The sequence below is a fragment of the Myiozetetes cayanensis genome, unplaced genomic scaffold (assembly GCF_022539395.1).
Source record: "Myiozetetes cayanensis isolate MyiCay16 unplaced genomic scaffold, myiCay2020 scf6-25, whole genome shotgun sequence".
NCBI lineage: Eukaryota > Metazoa > Chordata > Aves > Passeriformes > Tyrannidae > Myiozetetes > Myiozetetes cayanensis.
In genome coordinates, this window is record NW_026087853.1 from 15575532 (window position 1) to 15598503 (window position 22972).

Below are 22972 nucleotides of genomic sequence, written 5' to 3' on the forward strand. Positions count from 1 at the left end.
TGTTCTTCCTTAGACATGGCTGGAACCAGGACTGTGGGCAAGAGCAGCTTTGGTGTAACCGGCTTCTTCAACTCTTTACAGTAAATGTTAAACGGAGTTATGTGACAGGGAGGTAAGGGAGAAATAAAGGTAGAGAGTTGGATGCTGATTAGAGCTGGCATAAATCCAAGGATGCAATCAAATAGTGCACAGAGCCACAGTGTGCTGGGGTACCTGAGGACAGCCTCAGCCCAGCTCCCTAAGGACTCTGCAGGCGCCAGCATCACACTTCCCGCTCAATAAGGCAAGCACAGGCATAAATTTCCACCTGGCCACTTTCAAGATCTTATTCCATATTCCTGACCTATGAAAGAAGAAACTCTGTTCAAGTGGAACCCGTTAACTTCAGTAAGGACCCCTTTTGGGTACCTGACAACTAAAATCCCAGTCTTGAACAGGCTTGAGCACATGCTTGCCACGATGTGCATGCACACACACAAACACATGTATCACCAGAGGCCTAGTTGCAGACCTGTGCTTCACACATGAGTGCTGTATATCTCTGGCTCCCTAAATCTGATGGGTGTGTGTGGGAATCTAGAGTCAACCGTGACTGTGTACAAGGAGTGTGCAAGACCAGTGCTGTAGCAGAAGAACCGGGAGTAGGTTACTAATGGCACTGCTTATTTCACGCCACTTGTTTTGCCTTCTCCATTATTGTAGAGGTTGTGACAATAGACAGAAATACATAAAAATAAGGAGGGTACATGTATTTTCTGGCCTCATCTGGTCAGCACTTACAGATTTTCTCGCTCAGCAAAGTGACTACCCTATAATCACTGGAGCATATAGGTCCTGGCTTTTTTTTTGACTTGGACATGTGTGTGGTAATGGATGAACAGAGAGGCAATTTCATTTATATAGAGGTGGGCATTATGTGATTTAAAGGGGCTGCAATTTTTCTTTTTTGTTGAATGTGTGAGGTTTTTTGTGTTGTGAACATGTCAATTTTCTGATTGCTGGTAAGAAATACCTACAGTTTGCTGTAATGATATGACCAAAGCACAGAGTAGCCCAGCCTTCCCCACTGATTGGCATACACTGGGGTCTTGAGAGCTGTGAGATTATGCTGTTAGGAGAGCCAAGAGAAAGGAGTTGCAGGACTAGTTTTTCAGTAGAGGTAACAGTTGCTTGTGGCTTTGGATTGGGCTGCGTTTTCCCTGGTACCCAGTGTGATCCAGCTGCCTTCACCTCAGCAACATCAGCTGGCCCCAAAGTGGTGGTCAGGATTAATCAGTTGGCCAGTGCTGTCTGTATATCCTACTCATGACATGGGAGTCTTACATGAATTTGCTGAGAACAGTGTCTCAGAAACCCCCCACCAGGTGACCTCTTAGGTCAAAGCCATCCAGGGCACTCTCAACACAAGTAGTGGCACTGACCAGTCAAGAGATTCACTGGCAGTTGTAGCCAAGTGTTGGTTTTGTTGCAAGAAGTTAAAAGCTGTACTGTCAGTTTGTTTGCTCATCCTCCCCCAGATCTGGCATTTCTCTGATTATGTTGCCAACTGTAGGTTGTTGTTATTTGGACCAAATCATGCCTTGGAGCAAAACTGACATCACTGTTGGGCCTCATTAGGGAAATGAGGAGCAGGGTGTGGGTAGCTGGCTGGAGGAAGCACCTCCGTTTCCCACCACTGAACTGGGAGGTGAACTCCCCTTGCCAGGCAGGTTAGTGGGGTCTGTGGTTTCAATGGAGCCCTTTGCCAACACCCTTCAGTTACAGGAGGCTTAGGAATCTCAACAGCTTTTGTCCTGGTTTCAGCTGGGATAGAGTTAATTTCTTTCTAGTAGCTGGTACAGAGCTGTGTTTTGGATTTAATACGAGAGTGATATTGATAGCACAGTGATGTTTCTTTGCCGCTGTGCAGTGCTTACCCTAAGTCAAAGACTTTTCAGTTTCCCATGATCTGTCAGTGACCAAGTGCAGGAAGAAGCCAGGAGGGAGCATAGCCAGGGCAGGTGACTCAGACCGGCCAAAGGGATATTCCATACCATAGAGTGTCGTGCACTGCATGGGAGAAGATGGCCAGCAGGGGCTGATCACTGCAGGGAATGGGCTGGGCATTGCTTAGTGGGTGATGAGCAACTGTACTGTGCATCACTTGTTCCCCTCTTATTCCTCTCTCTCCCTTTTCTTCATAATATTATTCATGTTATTATTATAATAATAATTACTGTTGTTGTTATTATTATTATTAACTTTATTTCAGTCATTAAATTGTTCTTAATTCGCGAGTTTTACCTTTTTCCAGTTCTCCCTCCTGTCCCAACTGGGGCTGGGGGGCAGTGAGCAAGTGGCTGTGTAGTGCTTAGCTGCTGGCTGGGATTAAAACATGACAGCGTTTAATAAGTTTACTTGCATGCTAGGTGGTGTAGTTTGCTCCTTGGTGTCTCGTGTTTGTTTTTTTTCTAATTACCATTTTAAAGAGCAGTACTGACAGGGCAATTTGGTTTCTGTGAATCTCTGGTAATTTCAAAATCATGGATTTAAATAAATGAAGACTAATCACATAGTTACTGGTAGGTGGTAAAGTCCTTTATTTCAAGTAGGGAAGAATTTCTTAGTATGCTTAGTTACAGCACTGGCAGTTTGGAAGAGAGTGATTAGTGAAATTTACAGTGATTATTTCATTTGCAAACTTACTTTGCTAGACCTTTTTCTTTTCTTGTGTTTAGACATCAGCTTGATGTTGCCTTATGTCTCCCACACTTTACCCCGCTTTATACCTTACTGGACTTTAGCTATGTAATTCCCGGCTTTCCCTTTTATCTAGTTGTTCCCGACCTTTGGAGTTTGATTGTGTAACCAGAGGTGCGAGTAGTGTTTTCCCACTGAAGATCAGACATGCCGTATAAGACAGTGTCTTTAATGTAATAAATAATGGCCAGTCTTCGCGAGCGAAGATCCGGGGAAGGTCTTTACACCTTCCAGCCTGCGCATTGGATTTTTTAGGTGAGACACAGTGTGCGCGGAACTGAGCCCACCCTTTAATCCTAAGGTTCGTCTGCCGGGGCCAAGCGAGCTTGGACGGTGGCAGCGAGGTCCTTAGGACGTAGATGGGTTGCCTTTAAGGGCTAACGAGCCCCACCTGCCCGGGAGTGGCCCTGACCGGGAATCGAACCCGGGTCTCCGCGGTGATAGCGCGGCGTCTTTACCACTAGACCAGCAGGGGCTCCTTCTTTAATGTAATGCTGTAGTTGCTAGTTCAATATGTGAAAGTTATTAAAGTTAACTTATAAATACTGTGAGTAGTTTATCTTACAAAAAAAGTACTGTCTGAAGCCAGTGCCTGTTTCAGCCACCACAGCAGCAAACTCCACCACTCATGCTGCCAACATCCAAACTATTACCTGTCTCTTATTTCACACTAAACAGTATAACAAAAGCATTCTTAGAAATGAGCTGTTTCTAAACATATCAGAAACTTGTTTGGTCCAGCACCTAAAAAATGAAAGTGTTTTTTTAAGACCTCAGTTTTCATTTTGGCACAAATCATAGATGTTCACAGAGGTATCAATAAGTGCAGGCTCTGGAGATGGGCTGCTTCTCATTAAATATGCATGTGCTGTTGTCTTCCTACTTCTTCAGACCTGGCCTTCATTTTGAGGTCAGACTTTAATTTCTGAAGAATGTAATTTAAAGCTCTGTGTAGTGCTTTGTGACTACCTGCAACTACAAATGAAGAAGACTTGGCACTGGCAAAATAAATACGTAGCAGCTGCAGCTGCTCTAACTCTGCTACAGGTAGTAAAAAAGATGGTCTAAACATCTGAGTGAGTTTTAACAGGGGCCAGAAGCAAGTGAAGTGCCTGTTGGATTGCAAAAAGTTTTACAGGCAGAAGTTGACAACACAGGAGGCTCCTGCTCCCTGTATTTAAAGTTTACTTTGCCGCTTGTCTGGAGTGGGTTCAGTGTTGTAGTGAATAATTTATAAGCAGCATGAATGAGCTCATTAGTCACCTTTTCAGAGCTTAAATGAGTTTTGCAGTTGTCATTACACGGGTCTTCTGCTCAGCAGCACAGCGAAGGGATGGCTCAGCTTGGCGGCTGGCTGGCTTGTGGTGGGACAGCCCGACTGGCCAGTCTGCTTCTGAAACCCCAACTCTGATCGTGCAGGGGTTTTCAAGTGATAGCTTTTTCCTTTGTTATATGTGATGTTTGGTTTGGTATTATGTGGTTTCCATGTTGGTTTTTTTTTCTGTTACGGAAGAAAATATTGAAGATTATGTGACAGGTGGAGTGGAATAAGTAAAAATAAAACCTTCTACTGGCATACAAGCAATAAAAGCGACTTTTCTCCTCAAGTGTTCTGCAAAATTTTGTTAATAGCCTGTCCTGCTTTCAGCTGTGATAGAGTTAATTTTCTTCCTAGTAGCTGAAGCAGTGCTGTGTTTGGGATTTATTATGAGAATAATATTGATAACACACTGATGGTTTAGTTGTTGCTGAGCAGCACTTACTCGAAGTCAAGGACTTCTCGGTTTCCCATGCTCTGCCAGTGAGCAGGAACACAAGAAGCTGTGAGAGAGCACAGCCAGGACAGCTGACCCGAACTGGCCAAAGGGATGTTCTATACCATAGAGCGTCGTGCCCAGTATATAGACTGGGGGGAGTTGACTGGGAAGGGCTGATCACTGCACGGAGACGGGGTTGCTCAGCAGGTGGTGAGCAAATGCATTGTCCATCATTTGTTCCTCTCGGGTTTTATTTCTCTCTCTCCCTCTCTCATATCTCGCTTTCCATTATTATTCTAAAGACTATAGTATTATTCTTAAGACTTAATTTATTAAACTGTTGTTAACTAACAGGTTTTACCTTTTTCGGATTCTCCATCCCATCCCACCTGAGGCAGGGGTAGTGAGCAGGCAGCTGCATGGTACTTAGTTGCTGGCTGGGGTTAAACCACATCATAGCCATAGCATTTTTTTGTCCTTGAAATGTTTATGCAAGTGCTAAACTGTCCTTGAAATGCCTATAGAAGTGCTAAACTGTGCTGGAACTAGCTGAACTTTAGAAGAAGGCTTAACTATCAATACTTACAGGACTGCAGATTTAAAGACAAAAACATTCCCAAGACTATTTGGTAGTGCTTTGGCTTTGCTAACTCCATCACTGTGGCATCCCTGTGAGAAACCTGTGGAATGTGAAATTTGCCTGCAAAATGTCTGTGAAGTGCCAGATGCACCACACCTCCCAGATTACTGCAGCTGCTCACTGAAGTTACCTGTTGCCAGAAAGATTGGGGCAGTGCCAAAAGGCCTGATAGAAATTAATGCTCCAGTGGATAAGTCAGCCCATAATGATAATGCACTCTTGTCACCGTGGAGAAAACAAAAGCTGCTTGCAGGGAAACCCACCTCACAGGACGTGAGTGTGGCAGCCATGGAGGTGGTACTCTGGCCATAGAAATTGCTGCTGGGATGTGGGTACTTTAGTTGTGCTTTTTTTCTGTGCCACCTTTCCTCCTTCTTCTGCAGATCTCACTTACCTGCTCCGCATGGTGGCTGCTCTCTGGTTTAGCCTTGGAGGCCACCTCTCTTGTAGCTGTGGAGGGGAGCACAGGACAGCACAGAAGCTTTCTGCAGATGCTACTGACTCTTTTTAGTCCTTCCACTGCAGCTTTCCTTGCTTTCCATTCCTTGCTCCCTGGTGCTTTTGGTAGGCTAGCATTTAAAACACAATGAGGATAGAAATCTGCTTATTCGTTTTATGACACTTGGTGTGATTCTCACAACCTGCACCCTCTCAGCATCTCTTGCAGACACAGCTGTAGGTCAGCCATGCTTATGCTTCATCACTGCATCACTTCATACAGGCTCTCATAGCTGTCTCTGCATTGTCGTAGTCTGGGAATCTGTATTTCACAGGATTTCCTCCAGGAAGAGTGTTCAAGAAACGTACAGGAAGAGTAGAGCTGAGTGGGGAGTAGAGGAAAGGACCCTGGAATATCCTGTGCTACAAAGAGCTGGAAATCAAGCTGGGACTCAGTACCTTTGTGGTTAGGAAATGCACCTGGCGCAAGGAAATGGTCAGAGGAGAATAATTGCCTTCTAGCTCCCAGCAGTAGTGATGGCAAACTGTGTTTAGTGTCAGTTCCCAAGATCCTCAGTTGATGAGATATGAACACAAACTTCACTACCTGCGAGGTCCTGTTGCAACTTATTTTTGCAGGCAAAGATGCACAAATAAAGGACGAACTGCTAAAGCCACTAATGAAATGAATGTATTTCGGAAAGCTGAGACAGGTTGAGATGTTGCCTTGAAGTAATTTTGTCTTAGTTTTAGAAATTCCCTTTGGCAATGCAGTTTGGGAACTTTATAAAAAGAACGTGGTCCTCCATTATAGTTTTCCCAAAAACTTCTGATCTTTACTCCTCTGCAGTGTTAGCTGCTGCTTTTCCTCCACGTTGCTTTTGAGAACAAAAATAGAGTTGATTTCTTCTTCTGCTGATTACTTTTAAGTTTCACTTCAGCTGCCAAATGGTGAATACTGATGTTGAGATTACTCCAGGCCAAATTTTGTGGCATTACACCTGTACAACCAAGAGCAGAGACTGAGCACCAAACCCCAGAAAGAATTCTTTCATTTTTTTAGCCTCTTCAAACACTGCAACTGTACCAAAAATATTGGCTTGTATTGCAGTTACTGTACCAAGTGGGTTAGGTTAGGTGAGTTCAGACCAATATAGCTATTACAGCAGAAGACTCCAGTAGAGATATGTTTGTCCCAGCAACATTTTGCTTTCCACTGGCTGGGCTACTAAAATAAGCTACATTGGCAGAAGCTTCACTTTCCCAGTATAAGCTAGATTTGTGCTTGGGGCGCTTGTATGTTGGTAATTACACTGGGAAAGCATATCTCTTATGGACCTGTTTTAACAAATGTATGTAGGACAAATGAGCATGCATGATGCTCTCCTCCCACCACACTCATGTACAGAAACACAGTTGCTGGTAGCTTGTCAGCTATATATAATTTTAGCACTAAGTATACTCATTTTCCTAGAAGCTGCAAGCAAATGTTACTACAATAACATTGTAAATGTGCATACATTAATTTGTAAAGAAGCTAGTTCATAAAAAATGTGGATTTTATTGTAAGAAATTAATTTTATTTTAGCCTGTGAAACAGAAATGCTGTAGATAGTGATAGTTTTGTTTGCTTGCACTTCTGACAAAGCTTCATGGTGGTGCTCCTTTTCTCACTGATTCAACTCTGTTTCTGTTGGGTTTTGCCTGCTGGGGCAAATGAGAACTTGAAGAGTAATTGAATGATAGGTTGGAGGAATGCTTTGTAAATCTGATTCCTTGTTCTCCAGTGAATGAGCAAAAGATAAACTTATCAGTAAGGTGGAGTAAGCTGGGCCTTCATTGCAGGTGCAGCTTGTATCTTTAGCTAGTGCTTGGTGTGGGAGAGGAAAGGGGACCGCATGCATATAAAAGACATGGGACAGGCAGGCAGGCAGGGTACAACTGCGCTTGGAGCAGCTGCAAGGCCAGAGCTGCTCTTTTTCATGGCAGCAAGGCACTGTTTGTTACCTGCTTTGGGTGTGTTACCTCCATATGAGGCAGAGGCTCTCTGGCTGTTCAGGTACTGTTCGAGGAATTCAGATACGGCTCTTTCTCTGCCCCAAAAGTGGACATAGTGGAAACAACAAAACCAGGCTGGTCTGCTGTGGTTGAAAATAAAGAAAATAAGTGTTGATATTGCAAGAGAAGAACGCTGGGAAGAGGAGTTGTGAAAGAGGAAATGAATACATACTGTATTCATGTTTCGGTTTTTATAAGTGCTCAAAGGTGTTCAACATGCTTCTGCTCTGTGCAAGATTAAATCTGTTGCCTCAGAGGAAACAGAAGTTTAGAAATGGCAAGACTTATGTGTGGGACACCAGTCATTCTGCATGGGGGAAGAATTGAAACAAAATGAGATGGCCAGTGTATGGTGTCAGGGCTCGAGCCATCTCCCACACTGAGGGTCTGATCACAAGGAAAGAAATCTGACTCCGATATAAAGAGAGTAAACATTGACAAGGATGCCAATAGGGCATTATAACTGGAGATCAGGTTAGGAACAGGGGCTCGAAAGCGAGAATAAGTAGTGCAGGCCCATTGAATGGTGAGACAGGTGAGGCCAGAAAGTAGAAATATTTAGCAGGGTCATGTGTCATGGTGTCCTGCTTTTGACTGGGACAGTGGTGCTGGTACAGAGATGTATATTTGGTTTTAATATGAAAATAATGTTGCTCAGTGGGTGGTGAGCAATAGTATTGTGCATTACTTGTTCCTCTCAGGTGTTATTTCTTTTTCTCTCTCCATTTCTTTCTCCATTACTATTAGTATTATTATTGTTGTTGTTATTTTTATTTTATTTTGTTTGAACTAGGAAACTGTTCTTATCTCAACCCATGAGGTGTCTGGGGTTTTTTTTAATTCTGATATCTCTCCCCACTGTGTGTGTGTGTGTGTGTGTAGGGGGGAGCAAGCGGCTGTGTGGTATTTAGTTGCCAACTGGGGTTAAACCATGACACATGGTCATAATACTAGCAAAGAAAGATGTTTGCAGCAGAGATGGAGATGGAGGAGGGAAGATGAGCCCATGACCCTTGATGGCTTGTGGGAAATTTTCAGGGATTCCAATCTAGAGGAGGATAAGAGATAAAGGAGTATAGGGAGATGGCTGGAAATCCTCATTAAATAAGATACTGCAACATCTGCAGTTGGTATTCTGAAATCTGAGTGGAAAGATTAGACTGTTGTATATTAGCCCACAAGGCTAAAGTGCAGCTCTGCACTGTTAGTACTTCTAATCGGCCTTCAGTACGGCAAGTACTTTGGTCTTGATGTACAAACAGTTTCATCTGTCACTGTTGCAAATCTTTTGCTAAATGAATTAGTATTATTGCTGTCTCAGAAATGGGGAAACCAACACCCTAGTAAATTTGGTGGCTTGCCTGAGATTACAGTAGTATTTAGTTACTTGATGGCCATACATCAGATGTAGTCTTTAAGCCAGCAATTAATGGTCTTTCAGTGGTGCTGTGTGAGACCGTATGCTCCCTTCTTAAATTAGTTGTATTAGGTATCTCAGCAAAAAGCCAGAAGTTGGGGGACAGTCTTCCCAAAAGGCAAGATATCAGTGTTTGCCTAACCACTGGTGTTTTACTCCTCTGCAAGTCAGCAGCTGCAGTTGCTGTCGAGCTCAGGGATGAGTTGGAGCCAGCAAGAGGCTGCCCTGCACTGCTGCCTCTCATGTGGCACCTCAGCAGGGAGCCCTGTGCCAGCCCTTCGACCCAGCGGGTAGTCTGTCCCCCTGCTCTCCTGGGCTTCTCTATCACCTGCTGCTGGCCCCTGTGCTTGATCATGCCAGCTTTTCTGTCCACCCAGCAAATGTCTCACAGCGGCCCTTCAATGTAATCCCTAATGTGCACTCTGGGGAAATTCCTACCTGCCATGGAAAAGGGAGAAAACTCTGGAAGCGATCTTATTCCACCAGTATTGATGCTGAATTTGGCCACTAATTTTGAACAGAATTGAGCTGAATAGGATGTGTACCTAATGTATTCAGAGCATAATTTTCTTTGCATACTACCTTGCATCTCATGAGGCTTCCCCCTTCTCACTTCAGAAATACTTCTCATTAGCTGAATTCTTCTTGGTAGTCTTTCAAAGCACTTGACTTTTACAAGTGATAATAAATGCAATAAATCTCCTTGCTTGCCAATAAAGAGACATGTTGATTCACTCAGAAAAACGTTGAAGCATTTGGAATAAATTCAGGTGGGTGGAGTTATGACTTGATAATTTAGTTTGGGTTTGAAACCAAACGGCCACAAGATAAGAACTGTGTAAACTAATGGTCTGCTGACTGTTTGAGTGTTAGGGCTGGTGGAGTCACATAGCCGGGTTACCAGTGGGTAATGATGATACTCTGCTGCCTGATAGGTATTCTTCCCATTCTGCAATTCAGCTGCTGGCATGTCTTCTTGAAAATATGCAAGAATGCGAAATAGCTATTCACTGGGTAGGGGAGGGAAAGCTATCGGCAAAACAAAGTCTTAGCTAGTTATGGCAGGAATTTCTAGTTCCAAAGAATCAACAAAATGCTTCTTAGCCCTGCACTATGAGAAGAGGTGGTTGCCAGTCTTGTCTAAAACTGAGAATTTCACGAGTGTCAAGAGATTAAAAGAGGTAACCAATGCCTTGAGAAATAGTATGGACACAGGCACGCAGAAGGATACAGTGGTAAACCTGGTTAAGTGGGATAATATTGACTGTGGGCCAGCATAGAATTCCTGCAGGGTCTTGAGACAGCTGTCCTAACTTTTCTAAATAAAACAGCTAAAATGCTTAGTGACAATTTCTCTGTCCAGTGAAGCCTGCATTAGAAAGAATACCTGTATTTCTGACTTATTTATGTTTCTGCAGCAGACCTTTTCTATACTGTTGGTAAAATTTATTTTCAAGTATGCTAAATCTGCAAGCCTTGTTTATCCAGAGCAGAAAATCCTTGATTTTTGTGAGCCAACTACAAACAATTCCATGTACTTGCTTTACGGGTAGAGAGCCATACTTGAGTTCCGGGGTGCATATCACTGAGGCTGTCTGAGATCAGGCACGTAGCATACAGAAGACTGTACGTTCAACTAGTGCTGTCTAGACTGGGCAGCTTCTTTATTTTTAAATGGAGTTAGTTCCCTTCAATTAATTTAACTGATGGTAAGGGTTTTTACTCAAGTTAATACCAGTTATGTCAGGGTATGGTAGAAGAGGAGAAAAATGGACCATTCTTCTTAATTGAGTCAAGCCTTACTTTAAAGCAGATTTCCTTAACAAAATAATTTCTCCCCCCCGCCCCGGCTGTTGCTGCAGATTTCTGCAACACAGTTCTTTACTGAACACCGTGCAGACCCTCAGCGAGACCGTAGTTTCATGACACGCAGAGTCAGCAGCAGAGCCCCCCGTGCGCGACCCCCGCCTGTCGCTCCCGCACATCCCTGTGTGGCCCGGCTCCCGCTCACACTGGCGGGGCGGGTGTTCGGCTGCCGCACTCCCGAGTGCGCAGCTGGGCCGGCAGGGTCGCCAGTCCTCGGCAGGAATTACCTGCCCGCCGGGAGGGTGTTCAGAGATACCTCCCCAGTTCCTCTTGCGGGGGAGGCAGTGGCAGGGCTGTGCTCTGCTGAGCCGTGGGCTCCCGGCGCTCGTCGGTGCCCGCCGCGGTTCAGGGGGGTCGGCCCGGCTGGGCCGGGGGGAAGGACACTCGCACAAGTGGGAGCGCCACGGGCGCCGGTTCGGGCACGCAGCGCTGCCGGTTCCCTCCGCACCGGGGACTTCCCCGCCCGCCCCCGGCATTGCCGCCGGCCCGGCGCGACCCCGGCGCCGCCGCCGGGCGGGCGCCCCGCGGGAGGGCACGGCCGGTCCCGCCGCCGGCCCCCGGAGCCGCCGCCCTCCCCCACCGCCGCCGGGCCTGCCTCCCTCCCTCCCTTACGCGGCTTCTCCCGTCGCGGCTGGCCCAGCCCACGTTTTCCGTCTCTCCCCTCCCTCCCTGGTCATGTGTCGCCTTTTTTGTTTGCAGTGGAAACAATTTCTCGCTCTCGGGCTCACACCGAGGCGACCGCTGCCCGTCGGGAGCGCGGGGCGGGCGGGCCCCATGCAGGCGGCGGAGCCCCGTGCGCCGGGACCCCCGCGGCACCCCCGGGGCTCGGGCTGAGGCGGGGGCGCGCCATGCCCGGCTCCGTCAGAGGAAAGTTTGCGCCACTGCCATGACGGGACCGCGGTGAGACCGCCGCCCCCAGCCAGGTGAGTTGTTGTTGCTGTTGTTGTTGGCGGGGGTCGCCGCCGGGGGGGCGGCGCGCTGCAGTTCCGCCCGGCCCGGCCCGGCCCCGGGCCACAACTTGGCTGGGAGTTGGTGCGCGGCCCGGCCGTGTGACCCCTCCGAGCCCGGCCGTGCCCGCGCCGCGGGGGCGCGCCCGGCCCGGGCCGGTCCCGGCGGGGGGTCCCGGCGGGGACCGCGGTGCGCGCGCGCGCAGGCACGTGCGGTCGGTGCGCGCGGGCGGCGCGCGGGCCCGGCGCGGGCCGGTGACATCTGCCCGGCATTGGCGGGGTGCGCGGCGCGCGCCGCCCGCCCGGGCAGCGCCGGTCGCCTGGCAACGCCATTGATTGGCTGGCGCCGCGGCCAATGGGCGCCCGCCCCCCGCGCGGCGGGTGCGGCGCGAGGCGGGGGGGCTCTGCCCGCCCCCCGGGCCGGCGCGGGGGCTGCGGGGCCGGCGCCGCCGGGACTGCCCGGGGGCTCCGCTGCGGGACCGCCCGTGACCGCCGCGCCTTTGTCTGCCCGTGGGGCGCCGCCACGGGCCTCCTTAACAGTCCCCCCGTAACCCCCACGCCTGGCCCCAGCCGGGCCCCGCCGTCGCGGGGGTAGCCCCGGGCACCCCGCCCGTCCGCCCGCCGCGGCCCCGCTGGCAGCCGCCGTTCGGCCCGGCCCCGCCGGCCCTCCCTGCTGGCCCGAGGGGGCTCCGCGGGGCCGTGGCCGCCCGATCACCCCCGCTGCTTGGAGCGGGGAAAGAGAGACGGGGAGAAAAATCATGGAGTGATATGGCCCTTTGGGAGGATACTGGCAAATAAGCAAATTAAACAGAAAGAGAGCAGCATGTTGTCATAGCAACAGTGCAATTAAATTACTTTACTGTCAGCCATCATATAATTTTCCTGTTTAGAAGCTCATGGGACGTAACTTCCATTTGGAGTCAAAGTTGACCGTGCGGCGTAGGTAGGCAATGCCGGAGCCCCAGGACGCCGGCGATTCCCTTGTTTACCTTCTGGCTGCGCTGGTTGCAGTTTTGAAAGCTAGGAAGTGGGACCGACGTAAGTTTTGCCACCCGGTGTTTATATCTGCCTTGGTATTTTTTCCTTTCCCTGATACTTTTCTTTTCCCAGATACTCATGTAAAACTGCACATTCTCACTGAGTGTCTTGAGCGATGGTGTGTATTGAAAGGCTTCTGTGCAGAAAAGTTCTGTGTTTTTATTTTTAGTAATGGCTGCTTTGGTGTAATGTGTTTATAGAAAGACCCGAGGAGCTTTCAGTTTTCATTTTTGCCTATTTATAACAGCTAAAATAAAGTCCATCATTTCTCTTTCCCAGAATGGCTGTGTTGCTTTATTTTTCCCTGCAGATAGATGATTTATTCTATTGTTATCTGTAGGTTTTTTTGCCTTTCATTCACAGTATTGACTGTGTGACTGCATGACTTCAGGGAGCTGCTGAGGTTATGTTTTAGATACAGGGAATCATTTTGTTCTTGTTCAGTGTTTGTGCAGGAAGTCTCATCCTTTCAGAATTTAACTCTTTCCAATTTTTGTTCTACTGCTGTTCACATTTCCAGACCTAAATCCTGGCAGTTTGACTGTGTATAGAAGCCAAGTGAGCCTGTCTCCTGCTTCTGAAGTAGAATTGTTGGTCTCCTATCTGATTCTCTTCAGCTGGGCAGGTGCACAACTTCACTGAGCTTATAAAGGGCTCAAGGCATCCCAAATATTACTGCTCACAGGTGTACCCCCTAGGCCCTGCTTATACAGTACCCTCAGCAGCTCATCCAACCTCTCCCAGGCCACTGTTGAGCATCACAGCAGGCTTTCTGACTGTTTTCTACCATGTTTGAAATACAGTTCAGCTAATGTTAGCAGCTTCTCTGTTTACATATGTTTTAAAATGCTCTATTCCTCCGGCACTTGTTTCCCCATGTCTTGGCCCTGGTCCCAAAACTATTGTGTGTTGGTTTCCCTTCCCTTTTCTCCTGCCCTTGCTGGTTTTGAAGTTCTGCCGTCGTTTCTGAGTTTTGATGCAACCGGGTCCATAGTCAAATTGGATGTTTGTCTGCCCTGGCCTTTAGCCAGAGTGACTTTAATCATGGTGCTGTTGTATTGTCCTCAAATGTGAAACAGCTGAAATTGAAGAACTGCCCTTAGGTCACTGTTACTTAGGTTTTTTTTTTAGTTCACATGCTTATTAAAGTGATACAGTCGGATACAATTAATGCTTTGATACACCTATTCATCATTAAAGGAACATTCTCTGGGATTTCCTGTGTGGGGGCTTCACTTTCATGCAGAACTGAGGTGTATCTGGATTGTCATCTTATTCCATCAACTGAAATGTCTTCCTGTATGCTGATATTAGATTATTTTACTCAACAATTGTGAGTATTTGTGAACCTGTCAGGTGGCAAAAGGCTAAGTGACCAGTTAGGGAAAAACTGTCCAAACATTATGCAGGATCTTTTGATGAGCTAACTTTTTCTTCTGTTTTTTTCTTCCTTTCCTTTGGATTCACTCTCCCAGGAGCTGCTGTCTAAATGGGTCCAGTCATGCCTCCCAGTAAGAAGCCAGAGGGCTCAGGAATTAGTGTGCCCAGTGGATTGAGCCAACGTTACCAAGATAGCGATTTATCAAAGGCACTTCACGATGACGAGGACCTAGATTTCTCTTTGCCTGCCATCAGATTAGATAAAGGGGCCATGGAAGATGAAGAACTAACTAATTTGAACTGGTTACACGAGAGTAAGAACTTGCTGAAAAGCTTTGGGGACTCGGTGTTAAGGAGCGTTAGCCCTGTTCAGGACATTGGTGATGACACGCCACCGTCTCCTGCCCACTCTGACATGCCCTACGATGCCAAGCAGAACCCCAACTGCAAACCTCCTTATTCCTTTAGCTGCCTCATATTTATGGCCATTGAGGACTCACCAACCAAAAGACTGCCTGTAAAGGATATATACAACTGGATCTTGGAACACTTTCCATATTTTGCAAACGCACCCACTGGATGGAAAAATTCTGTGAGACATAATCTATCCTTGAATAAGTGTTTTAAGAAAGTGGACAAGGACAGAAGTCAGGTAAGTTTGGAGCTATGGAAATCTATCTGGTGCTGAAAATATTCACCTGCTAATCCCTGAATGTGTCTTTAACAGTGAAATATGGAACATTCAACCCTGTCCCTGGTAACATAGTTCATTAAATTCAGAGAGCCAACATTTCTTTAGCATTGCTCATTCTGATTTTATTAAATTCATTGTCTAGACATCTGTAAGAAAGCACTCAGGATGTGTGTTTTTTCTTTTCCCCCCAGCTGGTGTCTTCATGCATAGTGGTTAAATATTGTTTTTAGTTATCATGCTGTGGTAATGGTTTCCAGCTATACTAGATGAATGTAATCATGTTATAAATAGGCTGCTTGCTGTTCTTGGCTAATACAAATGTATAGTGAAGGGGTATGCCTTATGTAAGAGTCCATTGCTTTTTCCCTGGTCCGTGTTGTAATCTGAAAAAACTTTTCTTTCTCTTACACCAGCAGAAGTAGTTCTAAATTTTGATGATGAAGCTTTGTTCCATTTCAAGAAGGTTTTAGAAAAGCTCTTCAAAGAGATGAGACAGGTCTGGTATCAAAGGTGAAAGTTACCCTTCACCAAAATTTCAGTTGTTCTCTCTCTAGGCTCACGTAGCTTCTGCGCTTGGTGCAGTGCAGAGGCCTGGGGAGCACATCTTTGCTTTCTGATCTCAGTTGTTGTCGCCTGGTTTCATTGCTGATTCCTCAGTGGCGTCTACGGGAAGAGGCTGTGTGCGAGGGAATGGGGAAGCGGGCGGAGCAGCAGAGGCAGTCCTTGCACAGTTTTCTACTGCGTCAGTGAGCCTGGGAGCAGGTATCAGTTTCCGAAGGGGACTGTCTCAAGAAGCAGTGGTCTGGATGAATCTTTGGCAAAGTACGGATATACTGATAAAAATATCAACTTGCAGATTAATTTCAGAGGCCTTCCCACAGGTTAGGGAAATAAATAGCAGGTAAGATCACATCACGGATGGTCTGTCTCTAAAACTGGCTGAAGATCAGACAGTGAACACTTTTCCCTAGCAGAAACAATAGATGCACTCAGATTTTGTGTTTCAGTGAGGTAAATGCTGTGATTGTCTTATAACTGATTACCCTGAAACTAGACTTCTGTTGGTGGTGCTGTTCTCCCTATTTTGTGTGCTATTTTACTTCAAAAGCTGTGCAATAGGAGCTCAAGTAACTCTAGAGGAAGAGTCACATACTGCCCTAAGCTAGGAACTTTTCATTTTAGATTACTTAACTTTCTCTTCTCTGGAGCTTTCCCTTTTTAAGGGATTGACCCTTCTACCTTTCTTTTCTTTCTGGTTTTAAAAATACTATTATGTAGAATCGTGTTTCCATATTGCTGATCATACTCCGTGTGTTGGTATTTTTATCCATTAGTTGCTGTGAATGATTGTGTTGTGAGATTAAAAAGAACCTGTTTCTGAACTGGATCTTGTTTTGTGTAAACCAGAGTCTTAAATTCTGGTTTGGAAGTGAGACTATAATAACAAACGCCACAGCAGACGTTCATGATTCTGTCCCAGACTCTAAGAAATCTTCACACAAAGCATTTAACCCCCTTCCCCCCAAAATACTGTAACTTGCAAGGCATGTGTTTACACTGCCATTTGTGTTTTGTACAGTCCCTCTTTCTCTGTTTACAAGTTGACTATTCAGATTTCAGCTTCCTTCCTATGAGGAACTTGTCTTCATGTCTATCTGTCAAATATCTGGCAGTCCACTGAGCTCAGATGAACAATACCACAACGTGCTGCCTCTCCGCAGGGAAGTGGCACCGCACAATGCATGACTAGTCACCCACGTCTCAAATTCATGATTAGAGCCATGGTTACGTAGACAACAAGGTGTGGTGGATGGCCTTGCCTGTATGAATAACAAGGTGGAGTTTTATTCATTCTTGGAAAATCCCAGATTATGAGAAAGAATTTCTTCCACTTTCTGGAGATGCTAATAACTGCAGGTAGCCAGCATTAAGATGAATGGGATAGGAACCTTAAAACGTAAAATGCACCATAGCAGGTCATTTAAGTCCCCTGCTGGGTTTTTCTCATGTCCTGGCCAAGAGATGTGGCAGACAGAGTCCTGAGCACAGAATTGGCCCTCAGTCAGAGTTGCTGAATCAGGTGCTTGACAGCTAATTGTGGACTTGGAAAGCAGTAAATGTCAACTGATGGCTTTGAAAATACCTTTGTGTGTGTGTGAATGCACACTTTGGGGTTGATTCAAGTACCTTGCAGCAAATATATCTGCCGTTCAGAAGGAAGGTGTCCATCTAAAGGGTTCTCTGGGTTTGGTCTGGGGCTTGGGGCAGGGGAAAGGGGGGGTTTCATCTCTAAGGAATCATTTTGTGCCACTTCTCCTTTGCAGCCAGATCCTGCAAATTGCAAGTTTGGAGTCTGCCTGTTTTCCTGTTTTTATGTGAAGGAAAAAAGGCAGCCTTTAACAAATGGCATGTTATGAAATGCTAATAAGATGGGCTCTGAAACATGTACAGTATGGGGGGAAGGAGTTAATCAGTGCTGGGAATTGCAGGCATTTGCCGGGTGATGTGCAATGACACATTGTGAAAAGCTAGAAGCCTTTTCTCTCGTAGTTGTGCTTTCCAGTGTTTGTGTAGCCTTCCAGTAATCGTTTTGCTAAAAAAAGTTCTGCTGAACACTTAATTCTTTTTTGAATTCCCTCTGCATAGTAGTTTTGTCAGTCTTGCGTTCCACTAGTTTACATTCATGGGGCTAAATATGCATCTAATAGTCTGCAGCTTTTTCTGCCTGTGTATGAACACTTGAATTTCCTGATGTGAGATCATTGTAACAGAGAGGGGAGAAAAAAAAAGGCAGGCTGCATCACTTCAGTTTGTGACTTGCCCTGTCCTGGTGCTTTTAGGTGTGCCAGGAAAAGACGTTTTTCTGCTCGGATTTGTTTTTACACTGCTGCTATTCCGCTTCAGCTGCAGTGCCATCAGGCTTACCTGGCAAGCTGACAGCGCGGCTATTCGTGTAACTTTGCGAGGAGGCTGATCTGGATCGAGACAGAGAGCTGGGCTGAAGAAGGGAAAATGCTGAGCCCTTGATTGTACAAACCTCTTTGCATTGAGCTCAGCAGTTTAATAGTAGTTGGCCAGAGTATGAAGTATCACATGATGGGGAATAGATGAGGAGTTCCCTGGCTTTGTTTATACTGCCAGACCTGTGAATTCAGTTGTTCAGATTAATCCTATTGTGAATATACAGATCTAAATGTCCTCTAGTGTGTGTCCCATTTAGTACAGCCCGTTAGTCCATGACTTCCCTGACTTCCCTACCATCTGGTCCTTGGCTATAGAGAGGAATTTTTCTTGTATATGTGTCTCCATAGCAACGAGTTTGCAGTTGATATGGAAAGTAAGCAGTTGCCCTAGCAACGGAGTTACTGATGTGGCAGCTTCTCTGCTTGCAGGGAAAGGGCTAAGCTAGTTCAGACCCATTATGCAGGTTTGCTGTGATTATAGCTGCGCCCACTAGTGCTGCTTGAGCTAAGGGGCTGCTGGAAAATTTTGTTACAAGCCCTACTTTTTCTCCCTTGAAGATTTGTTTTATTTGTGTAGGGATTCCTGCTTTGAACAAAGACTGGTAGGATTGTCTTTTCAGGGTGTGTGATAAGTCTGTGCCTTTTATGAATGCAGACTTCCTCAGTCATCGTTACCAGATGAGGGGAAATGATGTTTGACCTCGTTGGCTTTGCTGCAATATTTTTGTCTCAGTGAACAGCCCGCAGTTATAAAGGCTGGAGCTCTTGTCCCCTTGCTCTTCTCCACTATTCTGCTGTATTTTCTGCTGTTTGTGCTTTTTTGAGCATCCATCCTATCAAGAGCACTCCTCTTTGTGTCTGCTCTGTGTTGTCTGAGATAGGGAAACACACACTTGCTCCCAGCTGTGCGCAAGCTGAAGAAATTCAAACATATTAAAGGTTTGCTTGGCACTTGTGCTGAGGGATGTGTTAATAAAAATGTAATGAGGGTAAAGGATATGTTTATGGAGATGGGGGAAGAAAATTCTCCTCACTTGATGTGATAGTTATTCTTAGAAGTACGTAGTCCATAACTGGGTCATGGAGATCGAGCCAGGCTCCTCCTCTGTCTGGATGAGGCTCTGAGACCTGAGGACTCCCGAGTGGTCCTTGAGCTCTTGGAGAGCTGATGTCCAACTTGTCCTCATCTAATGCCTCTCATAAACGCTCTGCCAGGGCATCTGACAGGAGTCGCTGGGGACCCTTTGGGTACAGGAGACTTAAATTTCAGGAGTGTCTCCTGCAAATGCTTCTCCTCTGATTTGATAATGTTTGAGCTTTTGACATGTAAAACCGTGCAGAAAGATAAGTGCTAGCTGGAATGAGAAGAAAAGGAGCCTGCTTGTTTTGTGTTAAAATCTCCTAATCCCATCTGCATATGCATATGCACAAAGGTGAGGCACATGGGACCCTGTCCTCCCTCTTTTAATGCCATTATTTGAGAAGATTTCCTTTGAAAGTTCAGTGGCACTCTCAGGATAGAAATATCTCCTCTGATTTTAGTGTTGTTATTATCCAGACTGACCCAAATAACAGAAGTGTCAGAATTTCACTGCATTTATAACATCTAGTGGAGCTAAAGTGAAAAAAAACCAAACAAGCAAACAATAAAATAACCCCTCAGATTCATGTTAAAGGCCTCAGATAATATTGAATCCACTAATAAAATAAATAATCCACTAAATAAGCTGGTGCAACTGTGAATTTCTCAGATTATTAAAAGAATATCTTTTGGTTTTAAGTTGGAATTTGTCTAGTTTTAAATTGAAATCCATTTTCTTATACCTTTGGCTGTCATACCAAAAGGCTCTCTAATATCATAAATTTTCTCCTTAAACTGGTATGTGGAGAAATGAGGGTCATCTCTTTCTAGAGCAGTCATAAAAGTCTGTAGAACCATAGCGTAAATAGAGTTTCCAGATATCCAACAATTTATGGAGAGATTTTCTTGAACCCTTTCAGTTTTTGTTTTTGAATTGCAAACCCTAGAAATTATGCAGAATATTTAAATAATAGATTTCCTAAAGCTGTGCATGGAAATAACACTCTTCCATTTCACTGGCTTCCAGCTGCTTGACTTCACATCAGAGCTAACTCTTTGCAGTGAAGTCTGCCTGTATGAACTGTTATAGAGCTTTAAAAAGCACAATCAGTTCTTTTTCAAGTAATGATGAAGAGCTGGTAATATCTGGGGAGTCCTCTGAACCTTACACCTGAGGTATCTATGTTATCTTGCTCTTGGTTATGATAGCCCATGTGCAGGCATCCTGCTGGGTAACTGGGATGTTAGTTGCACAGTGACAGGCTATTGACCTCCAGAGGAGATTGGCTACTAAGGTTCAATAAACTGGAGTAATGGGGCCCTGTCTGTGCTCTTCACCCACAGCAAAGATGATGCAAAGTGTTTTAAGCAGCACTGGGAGAGCCCAGGAAAGCAGGAAGTGCTCTTTACCATTGGCTTTGGGCTGTGGTGGGATTGATGAGTCCATTTTTCAGCTGTGGTTGCATTCCCTTGCTCCTGACTGTTTGCTCCAGCACCTTCCTGCCACATGAACTTTCGTGTTTCTGCAACAAACTATGGATCTGATCAGAGATCTGATCTGGCTGGATTTTTATCTTTCCTTCTTTTAATTCTTGCGTTGCTTTTCACCTTAATTCCCCAATTCAGGTCACAGTGCAGTCCAGCTAACTGTTATACTGGCATGACAAGAGGAATGGACATGATGGGGAGGCTGGGGAATACCTCCAGTTGGGATTGCTGAGGAGACAAGCCATTCCTGACAAAAGAAAGGCTGGCAGCTGCAGGGTACATGACTGCTTAGTGGGGTTATGGATGTGGTCCCTGCCACACGGTGAAGGTTAAGGTGAAATGAGAACAGAAGTTAAAGTACAACAGGAGGCTTTCCTCTGTGGAAATGTTTCTTTTTGTTTTCCCTTAGGACCAGGACTGTGCTATGTGCAGTTTAAGTGGCCTGTGTTAGTGGTTCTTTGTGGTGTTCTACAGCTGATTTAAAGTGATCAAAGTCTGGGCTGCCACCACCATGCATGATCCCTGCTGAACCTGGCCACCTGTTCCCTTTGCTGGGAGATGGAACTGATCTGGGGCTGTATTACCAGCTCCTCTTCAGCTCATACTGGCACATGTGTCACCTCACAGTGAGCGGGCTGAAAACTGTTTGCATAATTTTTGTTTGGGTTATTTTTCAGTGGGGTAATTTAGCTGGATTCATTTTCAGCTCCCTATTTAGTTCATGGTTACTGTGGTCAGTGGAGCACCAGTGTCAGCACAGGCCATGGGCTCGGCTCTATTTAATCTGGCATGAAGCTGTGCCTGTGGCTTCCATCCAGCTCAGAACTGACCTGGTGACAGCAGGAGATGGGGAAGGGAAGGGCTGGAGGATGCTCTTACCCTTGGGAGCACAGGCTGCACTAAATAAATCACTGGGGCTGCTTGTATGTTCAGTTGGATATATGCTTGGTGCTGGATTGGGTTCATAGGACAGAGGTGAAAGGTCCTATGAAGGCTGCACAGGGATGTGCGTGCACACACGTGTATGTTCTCAAGGTTTGTTTCTTTCTGTTGCCTAAGGTGCTTAATATTGCTAATAGAGGTGGCTCTGCATGGAGCTGTGTTCTGTATCCTCTGAAAAACTATTGCAGAAGAGGAAAGGATGTCTATAAAACCAACTGTCAGGCTTGTTCATGCTGCTGTTGTTACGTCCTCATCACCTCTGAGGTTTCTTCCTATTTGTGAGAGAGCTAATGAACTGTTGTTGTCACTGCCAGCAGAGGAAGCACAGGTCCTGGAGCCACGTTGTGATTGAGCACAGGAGGCCTCGCTCGTGAGGGGCTGGAGGACATAGGTGCATGGGAGCACTTTTACATGTCCATTAGTCAATGTGGCAAGGTGTGTCCCCGAGCACCAGGCCCACCATGGCTGTTGTAGTTCATCAGAAATGAACTGGGCTTGCTGGTCTGGCTGGTGTTGCTGAGTGTATGCTGTCCTGTCTTGCACTTCAGTTCTTCAGCAGAACATCAAAGACTCCATTTTATTTACTAATTTTATCCCTTAGACTTCCTACTTCCTTTCCTAAAAGGAAGTGAACTGTTTTACATTGTCTGAAGGAGCCCAGCAGACTGTGCTGTGTGGCTTCTTTTCCTGGGTGAAGACCTTGTGAAAAAAACATTTAAAAGTCTTGATCACAACTGAGCAGCTGAAAATAATTGAGGAGTTGAGAATGCTCTTTAGGCAGCCTGAAGTAGCCTTTGAGTTGCTGGAGAAGCTTCCTTTCTTTGCTCTGGATTCAGGCAGTTGCTGTGTCCTGCTCGCTGAGCCAGACAGCTGAAGCCTTGGTTCAGTCCTGCAGGATCTCCACATTTCTGGTAAAGTTATTCAGATGACTGGACCTGTGGGCATCAGTCTCCAGGCTGCTCTTATCTTCACCTTACGTGTTGTTTTCAGCTAATTGCTGTATCTTCATCATAAATGTAGTTAAAATGAGTGGCCTAGGAGTAACACAAGCCAAAATCCTAATGAAGAAGGAAACCAAGTGTGACTGTTTTTAATTTAGTTGGTTGTTCCTCGTGTGTTGGTCAGTGGTGGGTTAGCATGTAAAAGTAATTGACTTGTGTCACTTCAAGACTGGGCAGACTGTTGCTGGATGAGGTCGTGGTGCAAGCACTGTATGTAGCTATAACAAAGCACTATGTCACAAAACAAGTCCAAGTGCAAGATTGCTGCATCTGAGTTGGGGCAGTCTCAGTCATGAGTACAGACTGGGAGATGAACTCCTTGAGAGCAGCTCTGTGGAGAAGGACTTGGGGGTTCTCGTGGATGAAAAGCTGGACAGGACCCAGCAATGCTCACTTGCAGCCCAGACAGCCAACCGTATCCTGGGCTGCATCCAAAGCAGCGAGGCCAGCAGGTTGAGGGAGGGCATTCTGCCCCTCTGCTCTGCCCTGGTGAGACCCCACCTGGAGTGCTGCATCCAGCTCT

General features: G+C 46.1%; 1 protein-coding gene across 12 annotated transcripts in view; it reads left to right on the top strand.

The window, feature by feature from the left end:
* The window catches only part of FOXN3 (forkhead box N3), a 208564-nt gene that overhangs the window by 60048 nt on the left and 125544 nt on the right, over nucleotides 1-22972 (top strand). For 3 of the 12 annotated variants that reach the window (XM_050335356.1, XM_050335358.1, XM_050335362.1), the window contains exons 1-2: nucleotides 11642-11838; nucleotides 14376-14932. In XM_050335356.1, coding sequence (XP_050191313.1) covers nucleotides 14390-14932 — 543 coding nt within the window. In that variant the 5' untranslated portion in view covers nucleotides 11642-11838; nucleotides 14376-14389. Of the gene's footprint in view, nucleotides 1-11639; nucleotides 11839-12881; nucleotides 12901-14375; nucleotides 14933-22972 lie in introns of those variants that run through there. The other 9 variants (XM_050335359.1, XM_050335361.1, XM_050335353.1 and 6 more) reach the window with 7 other exon arrangements.